At 44.2% G+C, this 16,040-nt stretch overlaps 1 protein-coding gene across 12 annotated transcripts in view; it reads right to left on the bottom strand.

Moving 5' to 3' along the window:
- Positions 1-3,524: 3,524 nt before the first annotated feature.
- The window catches only part of Parp11 (poly(ADP-ribose) polymerase family member 11), a 52,554-nt gene continuing 40,038 nt past the window's right edge, over positions 3,525-16,040 (bottom strand). For all 12 annotated transcript variants that reach the window (XM_029478421.1, XM_029478424.1, XM_021164586.2 and 9 more), the window contains 2 exons: positions 8,114-8,265; positions 3,525-6,337 (listed from right to left, as the gene is read on the bottom strand). In XM_029478421.1, coding sequence (XP_029334281.1) covers positions 6,021-6,337; positions 8,114-8,265 — 469 coding nt within the window. In that variant the 3' untranslated portion in view covers positions 3,525-6,020. The remainder of the gene's footprint in view (positions 6,338-8,113; positions 8,266-16,040) is intronic.

Raw genomic sequence — 16,040 nt, 5'->3', positions numbered from 1 at the left:
AGACCGCACCTAGCCAAAGCCAGCTGTGGGCACAGATCCTTAGCCTTTTCCTGTTGGATTTTTCATTAAATTCACCTTGGCCCTCTGGTGAGTTCCCCAAGGTCACACTGAGTCAAACAGTAAAGCCAGAAATAAAATTCAGATCAGCTGGCTTCCCAAATGGTACCTGATCTAAGTGGAGGAAACGGCTTTGCTGCCAACTCTTAATCAAGTACAGGCTTATTATGTTTGTGGCTTCCCTGGTATTTAAGAGACAATACGGCATAATAAGACCCACAGGAAAAGGTATTTCTAAAAAGAGATGGAAAAATACAAGGCGTGCCATCTGGATATATAATTAACACTGCAAAGCAGCTTGAACTCAATTCTGGATTGGGACTCTCTTCAGTTACACCGCCACAGTGAAGTCAGCATAAACCAGGCAAGAAGCAGCCTGCTGTCTCATGGATCACAGAGGGCACGGCAGACCTCGGAAGCTGCAGGAAATACTAATGTCTTTGGCGTACAACCTGTGTTCTGCTCTCACGAGAAGCCACTTGAAAAGGAGCAAGACCAATGCTAAATTCCAAGTTACACACCGCACAGCAAGAGCTAACTGAAAGCCAAGTCCTTATCGCCTGCGGTGATGAAGAGCGAGAGCCAGACAATTAAAGCAGAGAGAAAGGATTGTGCAACCTTACAGCAGGAGACTTAGATCAGTCACAGGGAGAGGCTGCTGTTCGGTGTTAGGAAACCCTTAGGCACTTCCTACCTGGTGGAGCAAGCACAGGTCAGTAAGGAAAAGGCAGGGCAGAGGGAGAGACCCACTTAGAGTCCCCGGAGCTCTGAGACCTTCCAGCAGGTTGGGAGAGAAGGGAAACAAACTACGTTACGAAAAAGTAAAGATAAAAGACGACCTGTGAGATCCTAGCTGCCTCTACTACTCACAATAAAGCTGACCTGAGTTCAGTTCCCAGACCCCACATCAGGTGGCTCATTACTCCTGAAACCCCAAAGGAGTCTAATGCCCTCGTCTGGCCCCAAGGGCACCTGAATACATGTGGCATATATTCAACACAGGCACATAAGTAAAAATCTCTCTCTCTCTCTCTCTCTCTCTCTCTCTCTCTCTCTCTGTGTGTGTATGTGTGTGTCTGTCTCTGTCTCTCCATCTCTGTCTTTCCTTGTCTGTCTCTGTCTGTCTCTCTCTCTCTGTCTCTGTCTGTCTCTCTCTCTCTCTCTCTCTCTCTCTCTCTCTCTCTCTCTCTCTGACACACACACACACACACTACTAGTTTGCTGAAGTACCCACAAAAACTATTTTGGTCAGACATGGTGGTTGACACCTGGTCAACACTCAAAGAATGTTTTGCTTTCTTTTCTATCTTTCATGACCTTTCAAGTTTTCTCTAGCTAAAAGTATAATTTCACTAAGAAGTCACCACTGTATTAAGCAAAGTATTTGTGTGTGTGTGTGTGTGTGTGTGTGTGTGTGTGCATGTTAAGGTGTGCATGCACACACATGCATACAGCTGGAGGCCGGCCAGAGGCACACTTCATGGTGTTTTCCTCCATCGCTCTCCACTTTACTGTTTAAGACAGGGTCTCTTATTGAATGTAGTGCTCACTGACTCAGCCAAAGCAGCTGCCCAGTGTCAGGTCCAAAGGAAACTCAATTTCCCCAATTCTGGTAGTTAAGACAAAAGCCAGCATTCCTCAGGAAACTTGTGAAGCTGGTTTCCCTCTATCAAAAGGAGCCATGTCCCCTTCCTGGGCAAAAGGGACAAATAGCTACCTGCGGTGCCTATTAGCATACAAAATCACAGCTGACCTCCAGCATTGCAAGTACCCATTACCCATTTCAGAGCCATGCTGGCACTCTGGCCCTTCTCACCTCCTCCCCTACCCTGGAATCCTCCAGCTCTGGAGCCTCTCTCCCCACATCTCCTCATTCTCCTTCTAACCCTGCTAATCTGGCTAAGCTTCCTCTTTTGCCTGCACTGTCTTCATCTCTCAGTTTCCCCCAGTCCTGCATCTCCAGCTCTCTGCTCTGCTCTGCTCTGCTCTGCTCTCACGGCCAAGTTCAGTCCACTGCTTTCTCTCTCTGCTCTGGACTCTTCCAGATGCCTCTGGCTGTTCTCTCTCAGACCTACAGTAAAAGCCTTCCCCTTAACCATACCACGGAGTGGCCATGTTCTCAGTTTATAGAACCAGCAAATCCCAGGGATCCTCCTGCCTCTGCTTGCTCAGTACTGGGACCACAGGCATGGACCACCATGCCTGGCTTTTCATGTAGGTCCCAGGAGTCTAAATTCAGGTCTTCCTGGTTGTGCAGTGAGTACCTTATCAACTGAACCATCTCTGCAGTTCCCCAAAATATTTGATTTGTTTTTATTTTTATTGTGTGTGTGCATGCATGTGCTCACATGTGTGTGTGTGGGTGTGTGGGGGGGTTATGAATACAGAAGTACAGATGCCCATGGGTACCAACTGCTCTTGGAGCTGGAGCTACGATGGCTGTGAGCCACTCAGAGTTGGTGTGAGGACCCAAACTCAGGTCCTCTGGAAGACTCGTAGGGATTCTTAACCACGGAGCCATCTCTCCAGGCTCCCAAAAGTATTTTTAATATTAATAAAAAGCAGATTGGGCAAGGTGGCATATACTGTAATCTGACGACCTGCGAGTTAGCTAACTAGCCTGGGCTGTATACAAAGTTTGAGGCCTGCATAGATTATCTCAGAGACATTATCTCAAAAAACAAAAAAAAGAAAAAGAAAGAAAGAAAGAAACGAAATAAAGATGAGTGAGTTCCAGGACAGCCAGGACTATACAGAGAAACCCTGTCTCAAAAACAAAACAAAACAAAACAAAACAAAAACAAAAACAAACAAACAAAAAAAAAACGAAATAAAGATGAATAAGCAAGATCCGCTTTCTCCGAGGAGAGAAGGAAATGTGAAGAGAGGCACACCACCAGGGACAGAATAAGATCACTTCTCAGTTGATCTCAGAGGGTCCCTTCAGACCCACTGAGTCAGAAACACCCATGAAGATGGTACACTTAACTACCACCAACCAAAACTCAACGTAATTTTATCACGTGAAGCTTACTACCATTGAACATTCAGACAGACAGAGACACGCTCTTAGGGATGTCTGTCATGGTCACAGGCGAGGTCTATCATGCTGCCCTTTGCTCTGTTTAGCAAAGCTGATCTTAGACTGCTGGGAGTGCCAGCGAGTGGGAGTGGCTGGCATTCCCCTACAACTGATCCTCTGAGCCAGGAACCTTTAAGGGAAGGGCAATGTATCCACCAGGCCTGGATCTAGTCATAATTCCTGACAGAGCAGAGGACATATCTTCATCCCCAGGTTTCTTGATCAGCTATTGCTCACAACGACCAAAACTAAGACCAAGAAGTGCCCCCAGAGCAACGTCTACTGAGAACTCCCTGAGAGTCTAAGAAGTTTGAGAGGAAAATTCAGGTTGAAACCAAGACCCAGAAACCAGAAGCACACACATAGCACACACAGGCAGCCAAGACCTGATACAGAAAACTTTAATCAACAATTGTAGAAACAATACACTCAGACATTGAATATCAGAATTCACCATCACCACCTCCACCACCAGTCTAGAAATGAAATAATCCACTAATCTCAAACATTCCTGGTGGGAGATAAAAGATTCAGGAAAACATTTTCCCATAAACACATTTATTTTTACCCAAAGGCTAGACTCCCCGCAGAGAAAAGACAAGTTTGTACTCAATGGAGTTTATTCAGCCAGCCTGTGGCACAGCTCGCCACTCGGCATGAGCTCCCTTTGCTCTCCCTCCCACTCCGTGGGATGAGCAGAGGGAGCGATGTTCTTCTATACATGGAACAGACAAAACAGTACAACGTTAACACGAGTGACGTTTACGTTATTGTATTTTAAAACACGTACGGAGATCACTTGTTCCTTGTGGAGGGGGTTGGCAGTCTGTTTCAACAACAGCGGCACAATGCTTCCTTATGGTGGCCTCTCTGACACACACACCCCCCTCCCTCATGCAAGCCAGCACGGGAGAGTGAATGCACGCACTGCCTGCGTTCTCAGTCACCTTGACACAGACACACAAGTCTAGAAGGAAACAACCTCAACTACAACAGTCATTCCATTCAAGTATTGAGAGAAGTGTGCATGGAACTAAGGGGGGTCGGGGGGGGCAGAGGAGGGCGGGCAGACAGCCATGTAAGAGGGACTTTAACACATTGCATGCCAGTTCGGTCTACAGAGAGACAGCCAGGGCTACACAGAGAAACCCTGTCTGGAAAAACAAACAAACACGTACACACACACAAACAAACAAAAACAAAACCAGGAGAAAAGAACTAGAAGAGAGACTGTTCAGCCTAAACTCCCAATGCCTCTAACACTGATTCTTGAAAGCGGCCAGACAACCTAGCCGCTCTGCCTTCAGGCACTGCTGCAGGGACCACTGTTGGCTTTGAAATGTGTCCTTTCTAGCCTTTCTTAAACCAATGGTGGACCTCCACATTTGAGTCAGGGAATCATTCCTGCCACAGTGTGCCAAAGCACTGTGCATACGCTTTCCCGAGAGCCACTCTTGTACTTCCCACTGTGTGATAACACATTCTGGGCCATAAAGGAGAATCTGATGGTTTACAAAGCTGAATGAATTGCTATCCTTACAAAAGCCACTATCCATAATCCTGTTTCACACACATATTCTTTCTAGATGCTTCCCAATTTGAGTGACCGAAGAGAACAATACAGGCACCAGAAGCTAACCTGTGCTCATGTCCTCGCACCCAAAGCTGGATGGGGATAGCAGAGACAAGATTCAGTATTAAGAGTTAGGAAAAGGTTCTGGGTGATGTGACTGGAGGAATGACCTTCCCCACAAGGAATCATGGGAAAAGCAGCGCTGGGGGGGAGACAATCATACAGGCAGCTCCCTGCCTGACACTTGAACACTTAGCATCGTGCCTGAGTGCTATCTCATCTCTGCTAGAAAAACCACTGGGCAGTTAGCTGGTACAGATCACTTCCTCTTCGGGACAGAACAGCAGGCAAGCAGACAGGTACACAAAGCCACGAGCACAACTCTCAGTTGTACATAGCTGCTCGGGGGTTGGAAGTTGTCAATCACTACTCTAAAGAAGAAATCCGACTTCTTCCCAGCATCTCATGTTCTTCACAATCATTCAAAAAGAGAATGACACCAACTATTAACACGTGTGGTTCTTAGGAATCACCATGGAACTATGGTGTCTCAGGGGTTGTGGGAGGACCGATAAAGCCTCTGAGAAGTGATCACTGCAGGGCTTGGAAAACAAAGGAAATAAATAAGCTGGGGCAGGGACGACAGACTGCTGGAAGCTGAACTGTGAGCTAGTGACCCTTAGCAGCAGTGCTCAGCTCAACTGTGAGAGATGGGTGAGAATAGTGTGCACTGCTCTGGGGCTACAGACCACCTTCCTCCAGCAGTGGGAAGCAGGCTCTGCCCTGTCTCTCTTCTGCTGGCTTACCTACCAGCACAGCAGACAATGTCCTTGTTTCTTACTTCGCTGAGCACCAGGGGCTGTTTCGGGATTTTTAATTCCCTCTTCAGAAGACCAACAAAGTCACATGCTCATTGATGGATAATAATGCCAAAATTCAATTTATAAAGGTCCACTTCTCCTAATAGGGTACAAAAACTAAAATCATTTGACCTGGTCACATGCATGTGCACTCTGAAGGCTGTCTGATCATGGTAATGAGACTCAACCTATTCTGTTCTGAGAAGAGCTCTTTCTCCTGTATGTTAAGATGGCAACAGCATCGGTCTTTAACAAAACCGGAACAGACAGAAACAGAACAACATATAACCAACCTGACAGCCAGTACTTCTTTATAGACTGAGGCCGCTTTCTTTTCTGTATCTATTTCAAAAGAATCCAATATTTATATTAGTGGCTGGGAGACAGAGGACCAAATCCTCCTGTAATGAGAGAGCAACGCTCTGACCGCTGAGCCTGGGAGGCAGGGTCAGTGGAAGTCTATCAGGTACTCAGGGTAGATCTGGTTGGCATCAAAAACCACAAAGATCTTTGGGTTCCAGGTGTCATCCACACAGCTGTCATACAAATTCACATAGCTCCCGTCTTTGGAAGGAGGTCTCATGTATTTCGAGTCTCCATTTATGTAATCACCAATTAGCACTCGAGCAAGAAACATGGATTTATAGGTTCTGAACAGATGTCGCTGCTGCAAGCTGACCCCATGAATCTGGAATGTGTTCCCGTGCTTGATGTCATCTTTGCAGAAACGACTGGAGTACGCAGCATCTCTAGCGAAATAGGTTCCTTCAACAGAAAGGGCCAAGGTTACTTTGGGGGAAAACATGAAACTCGGGGAGGCAACATTCTGTTAGGGGAACAGCATTCTGACAAACATGAGTCACACCACAGGGGCAGATGTGGGACTTCCTCCTCTGCAAACTGAAGAAGAGGACATAATCTCCCCACCACCACCCCATGGAGGCAGCTGTGGGTGTACCAGGCCTCACCAGTGCCCTCCTGTGCCCCATGAGAAACAAGGTGCCACACTTGTGTTTCCAGAAGAGACCTTGCTAGGAAATCTAGTAAATAAGACAGAAAACCACTCCCTGGTGAGAAGCGTGGCGGTGAGAATGTCACCTGGCAGCCCTCTGCCTGAGCTGTGTCCTTCCTCAGCCCCTCTCCACACCCCTCACCCATCACCCAGCTAAGTTCTGTACAATGCCTCTCTACCCAAGAAGCCACTGGCTACGACATGGGGCAATCCAGAAGTAATTCTAGAACCGGGAGTCAACTGAAGAGTGAACTTCCGAGACCGTATAAAGCTACTGCTGTGGTTCGGATCTTCAGTCTCCCTGGGACCCACGGGTTAAAAGGGTTGGTTTTCTGGGATCATGGTGCTTAAGGGAGGTGTGGGGACTTTAAAAGATGGAGCCAAAAGAGGATATGCTCTTAAAGGGGGAATACAGATTACAGGCCTTCTACACAGTCTTTTCATGGTCCAGCTGCCAGGAGGCATGGCTCGTTCACCTTATACCACACACTCCCTGCTGTGATGGTCTGCTTCAAGACAGGCTCCACAGAGCCAGTGCAGCATGGGCTAAAACTTCTCAACTGTTTGTCAAAGTAAAGCTCTCCTATGCTGCCTCGGGTGTTTTGTTATATAACAGAAAGCTGGCAGGCACATGGATTCCTGCCCGAGCAATCAAGAACATTGTCAGTCATTGTCACAGACACACAAGAAAGCAGCCACCACTCTGAGAGTGACTGACAGGGTCAAGCAAGCACTTCATTCTAAGAAAAACAAAAAAACAAAAAAAAAAAACAAAACCTGGACATAAATTGCACAGCCTCATAACCACTCAATATTGATGGAACTGGTGTCAGACCAGCTTAAGTGAGCAGCTTTTCAGAACTTACTCTTAAATTAACTCACTGTTTCAAACCCTAATCCTATGTGGCAGTCAGCTCTTTCACTGAAGATAAGGCACAAAGGACAGGCTGGGGGAGCAAATGCCTGTCCCTTGCCCTTCTCACCCTTCCCCTATCTGCTTCAGTCATGGCCACAATGCAGAGAACTGAGATTTGCACTGTGCTAGAAAGAAGAGGGAGCTTCACCCACTCCCCGTGCACACTGGTATTCCCGCCCATTCCTCTTACCTATCGTCTTCTAACAAGCAAAGCCAACCGAAAAAAAAACTATCAAAACTGCTAGCAGCTATGCTAGAGTGTAATTAATGTGTTTCTATCACTCTATGCATTTACTGTAGAGTAGCTCAGTTGTAGGCTCATCCACGGGAAGGGCTGACTCAGCACTACAGATACTGTAAGGCTTCTCTAACACGTGGCACCCCACCTGGATGACTAGAGCTATTGAATATGGCAGATGTGCACCTCTCTCGCCCACCGTGTATGTGCAGCAAGTGCTTTTCTGTGGCTCAGAAATGCTGTTGTTTGTCTAGAACCCTTAGTCTGGTAACTTTTAGCTTCATTACTGGAAACTCTGAATCGTAAAGCAACCAATTTTCTCCAGAGAGGGAACTCTCCCCTCTGACTGAACCTGGACTGAGACTCGGATATTACCTTTTCCAAAGACAGCCCCGTGCACACCATTGATTCTCCAGTCAAAGTTGTGAATGCAAATTGCTTCCACAAATTCACTGCTGGTGCCATGAAATAGCATTTGCTCATTGATCTGAGGGACACCTCTCTTTTTCTTGAGCTGAGCCTTTTTCCTAAAATCATAAAACATCCAGATACAAAAGCACAGAAAATATACCAGTGAGCAATATTTATTTATGTAAAATGTTAAAGGCAAAGAGCAATAGAAAGGAAGAGACAAAAATATAAATCATATAAATGAGTGGACAGAGGAATTCTAGCAGAGAAACTATTTCAAATGCTCTTGGATACATAAAAACCATCTCACCAAATATGATAGCTATGAGCTAGGTATGGTACGTAATGCCTGCAATCCAAAGGTCCAAGATACAGAGACTGGAGGACCAAGAATTCAAAGCTATCTTTTGCTTTTAAAAAATGATTTTGAAGTTAGTCTAGGTTGCATGAGTTTTTAAAAATGTATAGCTAGCATTGTGATTGAAGGCTGAAACTTGTATTTAAAGAAGAGTGGGTATGGAGCTCAGTGGTAGAATGACTCTCTGGCATGTGGGAAAAGCCTGGGGCCATTCCTCGGCACTGTGGAACGAAGATGAAAAGAGGAAAGGGGAGGAAGAGAGGGAGGGGGGGACGGAGGGAGGGAGGGAGGGGGAGGAGGGAGGAAGGGAATTGATGGCCTAAAGTAGCTAGGCACTTCAGATGTCTGAAAACGAGGCTATAGGCGAATAACCCAGAGCTCCTAGGTCTTAGATGGAGAATTCTTTCTCAGAGCTGGAACTCCATCTTATCCTTCTCATCCCCGAGTCTGAGCAGCTGACTGGATTCAGAACCCTACAAAGCATCAAGCTCTAGTTCAGCATTGTTCTCTGCAAGCGCATCTCCAGTGCACAGAGATGGACGACTGGCCATAGCAATCTCAGAAAAGATAAAGCCAAAAGCCTAAAAGCCTTCCATAGAAGGATGCACGCTTTATCTATTTACATAGAAACAGTAGGAGCCAGGTATGCAGGAAGTTGTTTTAATTCCAGAACTTGGGAGATAGAAGCTTGAAAATCTTTGTGAATTTGAGGCCAGCCCGGTCTATGTAGTACGTTCCAGGCAAGCCATAGCTACATAGCGAGACCTTGACTCACAGAAACAAAAGTTAAAATAAACTATGTTCATGTGCACCGTAAATACAAAAGATAATAAGCCTAAGTAGAATGTGGGAAAAGTCAAAGTATTTTGCAAAATAACACAGTTCATTAATTATACAGATCTACATGCCCACCCCGGAAATAAAAACATACATTCTGCAGGCAAGAAAGCACCTCTGTTTGCAAGGAAACAAGAATGGGATGGGATGGAGGAAACCTGTTGCCTTTGCCTGACAGATGCGGGATGAAGACGACAGGTGATGGGCTGAGATGTCAAATCTGATGATGGGCATGCAGGGGTGTGCAAGCTGCCTGTGGCATTTGGGGTTTTGAAATACTTCACCAAAAAGATATTTACAATAGTGCACTCTCTGACTTCTCTGGTAGCTTACCTGAGCTGTGCTGAGCCTTTCCTTAAAAAAACATAATACATGTAAACACAAAAGCACACTCAGAATATACCAGTAAGTGATTTTTATAACCTTAAAGAGCAGGGTTCTATAGGAAGCCTGGGGCACAGAGCACTTCCGTAATATAACCATGGATGGGCAGGCAGCAGCCTCAATCCATTAGAATACTTCTGTAATATAACCATAACTGGGCAGGCAGCAGCTTCAATCCATTCCAGTGCCAAGGATGTGTGGCTGGAACACCCTGTGATCAGCTGGAACTCCAACAAAGTACACACCTCCCAACACTGCACTAGAACCCACCGCTTTGTTGTACAGACAACTACATAGATATCCCCCACCCCCAAAACTGTGAACAACCCCCTCAACTTTGTTCTCCAGGAAATACACACTATTCCCCTAGCTATTCCTCACACTTTAGCAAAGCTTCCAGACCCTTCTCCACAGCAAAACATCTTTACTTAACTAGACTTTGCTGGCTACCTCTTGGATTATATTCTTTGATAGGGACCAAACAGCCCAGCTCTCATCAACCCTGGTGTGACCAGAACCAGTGGACTGAGCTAAAGGTGCCATGAAATGGCTACCATACTATGTGAAGTCAAATACAATTCTCAAGATTTTTCGAATCAGACCTCTCCCAGCTAATCATACCTGAACAACTGACAGATAAATCTCATTCTTTAGAGTGGGAGATTTCAATACCCCACTCTCACCAATGGACAGGTCATTGAAACAGAAACTAAACAAAGACACCGTGAAACTAAGAAAGGTTATGAACCAAATGAATTTAACAGATATCTACTGAACATTTCACCCAAAAACAAAAGAATACACCTTCTCAGCACCTCTTGGTACCTTCTCCAAAATCCACCATATAATTGGTCACAAAACAACCCTCAACAGATACAAGAAGATTGAAATAATACTATGCATCCTGTCAGATCACCCTGGCCTAAGGCTGTTCTTCAATAACAGCAAAACCTACAGAAAGGTCGGGCGTGGTGGCGCACACCTTTAATCCCAGCACTCGGGAGGCAGAGGCAGGTGGATTTCTGAGTTCGAGGCCAACCTGGTCTACAAAGTGAGTTCCAGGACAGCCAGGGCTACTCAGAGAAACCCTGTCTTGAAAAAAAACCAAAAAAAAAAAAAAAAAAACCTACAGAAAGCCCACATACATTTGGAAACTGAACAGCTCTTTACTCAATGATAACTTGGCCAGGGAAGAAATAAAGAAAGAAATTAAAGACTTCCTGGAATTTAATGAAAATGTTGACACATCATACCCAAATTATTGGGACACAATGAAAGCAGTGCTAAAAGTTCATAGCACTAAATGCCCTGGTAAAGAAACTGGAGAGATCTTACACTAACAACTTAACAGCACACCTGAGAGCTCTAGAACAAAAGGAAGCAAACTCACCCAAGAGGAGTAGAAGGCAGGGAACAGTCAAACTCAGGGCAGAAATCAACCAAATAGAAACAAACAAACAAAAACACAATACAAAGAATCAGCAAAACCAAAAGCTGGTTCTTTGAAAGAATCAACAAGATAGATAAACCCCTAGCCAAACTAACTAAAGGGCTGAGAGCCAGTATCCAAATTAATAAAGTTAGAAAAGAAAAGGGAGAGGACAACAGAAACAGAGGGAATTCAAAAAATCATCAGATCCTACTATAAAACTCTATACTCAACAAAACTGGAAAATCTAGATGAAATGGATAGTTTTCTAGACAGATGCCACAATCCAAAGTTAAATCAAGAGCAGGTACACTATCTAAACAAGCCCATATGACACAAGGAAATGGGAGAAATCATTAGAAACCTCACAACAACAACAACAACAGCCCACAGCCAGATGCATTTAGTGCAGATTTCTACCAGACCTTCAAAGAAGTCCTGACACCAATTTTCCTCAGACTATTCCATAAACTAGAAACAGAATAAACACTACCTAACTCTTTCTATGAAGCTACAATTACTCTTATACCTAAACCACACAAGGACCCAACCAAAAAAGAAAACTTCAGACCAATCACACTTATGAATATCGATGCAAAAATACTCAATAAAATTCTTGCAAACTGAATCCAAGAACACATCAAAACCATCATTCACCATGACCAAGTAGGCCGCATCCCAAGGATGCAAGGTTGGTTTAATATATGAGAATACATTAATGTAATCCACTATATAAACAAACTCAAAGAAAAAAACACATGATCCTCTCCTTAGATGCAGAAAAAGCATTTGACAAAATACAACACCTCTTCATGTTAAAAGTATTGGAGAGAACAGGAATTCAAGGCCCATACCTAAACATAATAAAAAGACATTTACTGCAAACCAACAGCCAATAGCAAATTAAATGGAAATATACTTGAAGCAATCCTACTGAAATCAGGGACAAGACAAGGATGCCCACTCTCCCCATATCTACTCATCATATTACTCGAAGTGTTAGCTAGAACAATAGACAACAAAAAGAGATCAAGGGGATACAAATTGGTAAAGAAGAAATAAAGGTATCTCTATTTGCAGATGATATGATAGTATACATAAGCAACCTCAAAAAAATCTACCAGAGAGCTTCTCAGCTGATAAACAACTCCAGCAAAGTGGCTGGATATAAAATTCACTCAAATAAATCAGTAGCCTTCCTCTATACAAAGGATAAACAGACTGAGAAAGAAATTAGGGAAACAATTCCCTTCACAATAGCCACAAATAGTGTAAAATATCTTGGGGTAACTCTAACCAAATAAGTGAAAGGCCCGTATGACAATAACTTCAAGTTATTAGAGATCTCCCATGCTCGTGAATTAGCAGAATTAACATAGTAAATATGGCCATCCTACCAAAGGCAATCTATAGATTCAATGAAATCCCCATCCAAATCCCAACACAATTCTTCAAAGAGATGGAAAGAACAATTCTCAAATTCATCTGGAAAGGCAAAAAAAAAAAAAAAAACCTAGAATAGCAAAAACAATTCTTAACAATAAAAAACAAACAAACAAACAAACAAAAAACAAAAACAAAAAACAGCTGGTGGAATCACCATCCCCGACCTCAAGCTTTACTACAGAGCAATAGTGATAAAAACTGCATGGTATTGGTACAGAAACAGACACGTTGATCAATGGAATAGAATTGAAGACCCAGAAATAAAACCACACACATACGGTCACTTGATCTTTGACAAAGACACCAAAAATATACAATGGGAAAAAGAAAGCATCTTCAATAAATGGTGCTGGTCTAACTGGATGCTTGTATGTAGAATAATGAAAATAGACTCATATTTGTCATCTTGTACAAAGCTCAAGTCCAAGTGGATCAAGGATCTCAACATAAAACCAGACACTGAATGTAATAGAAGAGAAAGTGGGAAAGAACCTTGAACTCATTGGCACAGGGGGAAATTTCCTAAACAGAACTCCAATGGCTCGTGCTCTAAGATCAATAATTGATAAATGGGACCTCATGAAACTGGAAAGCTTCTGTAAGGCAAAGGACATAGTCAATAAGACAAATAGGCAGTCTACAGATTGGGAAAAAAATCTTCACTAACCCCACATCTGATAGAGGGCTAATGTAATCACCAGAAAACCAAACAATGCAATAAAAAAAAAATGGGGTATAGAACTAAATCGAGAACTCACAACTGAGGAATCTTGGATGGCTGGAAGCACCTAGAGAAATGTTCAAAGTCCTTAGCAATCAGAGAAATACAAATCAAAACGACACTGAGATTCCATCTTACACCAATCAGAATGGCTAACATCAAAACCTCAGGTGACAACACATGTTGGAGAGGATGTGGAGAAAGGGGAACACTCCTCCATTGCTGGTGGGATTGCAAACTGGTACAACCACTCTGGAAATCAATCTGGAGGTTTCTCAGAAAATCGGAAATAGATCTACCTGAAGACCCAGCTATACCAATCCTGGGAAAATACCCAAAAGATGGCCCACCATGCCACAGGCGAACATGTTCCACTATGTTCATAGGAGCCTTATTTGTGATAGCCAGAAGCTGGAAACAACCTACATGTCCCACGACAGAAGAATGGATACAGAAAATGTGGTTCATTTACACAATGGAATACTACTCAGCTATTAAGAATGAGGACATTCTTTAAAAATTGAGTTTTGCAGGCAAATGGATGGAAGTAGAAAATATCATCCTGAGTGAGGTAACCCAGACCCAAGAGGTCATGCATGGTATGCACTCAATAATAAGTGGATATTAGCCCCCAAAAACCAAACAAACAAAAAAACCACAAAAAAACCAACCAAACAAACAAAAATGTACAGAATACCCAAGATATAGTCCACAGAACTCAAAAACCTCAACAAGCCGAAGTGCCCAAGTGAGGATGCCTCAGTCCCACTTGGGAGAGAGAAGACAGCGATCACAAGTGGGGAGGGGGGGAGGGACCTGGGAGGGAAAGTGGATGGGGGGGGGCAATGGTGGGGGGAGAGGGAAACCTGATCTGGTATTGGATAAGGGAAAAGGACTGAAGCCCTGGGGCCAGAAGAAAGAATGCAAACAGCCAAACTCAGGAAAGAGGAGGTTGGGGGGACACCCCAGAATGTACCAGAGACCGGGAGGTAAGAGACTCCTAGGACTCAAAGGGAGTGAAGTTAGATGAAATGCCTGACAGTAGGGAGAGGGAACTTATAGAGCCCACCTCCAGCAGGAAGACAGGACATCAAGTGAGGGATGGGGTTGCCACCCCACAGTCACATCTCTGACTTATAATTGTTCCTGTCTGAAAGAATTACAGGGATGGAAATGGAGAGGAGGCTGAGGAAAAGAAGGTCCAGAGACAGGCCCAAAGTGGGATCCAGCTCAAGGGGAGGCTCGAAGGCCTGACACTATTACTGAGGCTGTGGAGTGCTCACTAAAAGGGATCTATCATGACTGTCCTCTGAAAGACCCAACACGCAGCTGAGTCAGATACATATATTTGCACTCAACCAACAGACAGAAGCAGCTGGCCCCTGGTTGAATTAGGGAAGGCTGAAAGAAGCTGAGGAGAAGAAGGGCAATCCTATAGGAGGACCAGCAGTATCAATTAATCTGTACCCCCAAGATCTCTCAAACACTGGACCACCAAACAGATAGCATACACCAGCTGATATGAGGCTCCCAACACACATACAGTAGAGGACTGCAGGGTCTGTGTTCATTCAGAGATGATGCATCTAACACTCAAGAGACTAGAGGCCCCAGAGAGTTTAGAGGTCAGGTGGGGTGAGGGTGGGGCATCCACATGGAGACAGGATGGGGTGGGGAGGAGGGGAGGGATGTGGAGCAGTCGGAGGGTGAAGGAGGGCGGGGGGAATGGAATATGGAGTGTAAAAAAATAAATTAAAAATTAAATTAAATTTTAAAAAAAGCATATTCTCGAGGCGTCACTGAGTGATACGAATCAAAATTCCAAATGTGGGCTTTGATAGAGAGAAACTGCCCTTCCAGACCACTGCTCGTATCAGAAAGGCATGCAACAAGCAATTCTCATTCACACAACAAAAGCGTGGTTTCCACTAAGAAATCCTACCAAGTTTTTTTTTTTTTTTCTGGGATTGTGTAAAGGAACTGTCTCATTGTTTTTGAACAGTGTGCATATATTCCCCTTTACCAGCTAATGGGAAGGAACACTTTTTAAAAATAAACTACTTGTTTAAGTCCATTCTCAACTTCCTGGGTCTTCTGGACTTGAAGTTCACTTAGAAGTCAAGTTACCAGTTCTGGTTTTGAATCTATCCTGAGTCTGACAAGCAAACCTCCATTTTCATCTCTGTCTGCTATGCTGAAAGACTCAAGAAGCAAGCAAGCTTGCCGTCTGTCTCTCAGCAAAGAGCTTCCGAGAGCCGATTACTCTTTCTTTTTGCACCACTGCCTGGGAAATATTGCTCCCATCATAAGAAACTTTCTCAGCCACTTTAGAGAGGCCCAGTTAAATTATCCAAAGGGCTTTCCCCACATATGATATATTATAATAATATATGAAGTTTGGCTTTCATTAGTCCATACCATGGTTGTTGCTTTGTTAAAGCAATCACGTGATTAATACATTCACTTCTAAGGTCGAGTTTTATGAGTTGTAATGACTAGATTCCACTCTAAGAGCCAAGGTATCTGGAGTTGAAGCAATGGCTCTGAGGCTAAAAGCACTGCTCCTGCAGAGGACTTGGGTCCCAGCACCTTATCAGATGGCTCATAATCACTGGTAACTCCAAGTCCAGGAGTTCTAAGGCCCTCCGGCCTCTGAGGGCTTCTCACACCTATGGTATGTATAAAGTCATCACACACACACACACACACACACACA

Source organism: Mus caroli, chromosome 6 (genome assembly GCF_900094665.2).
Source record: "Mus caroli chromosome 6, CAROLI_EIJ_v1.1, whole genome shotgun sequence".
In the NCBI taxonomy this organism is placed as follows: Eukaryota; Metazoa; Chordata; class Mammalia; order Rodentia; family Muridae; genus Mus; species Mus caroli.
The sequence above is the reverse complement of the archived record's forward strand: the minus strand, read 5'-3'. Positions and strand labels throughout refer to the sequence as shown.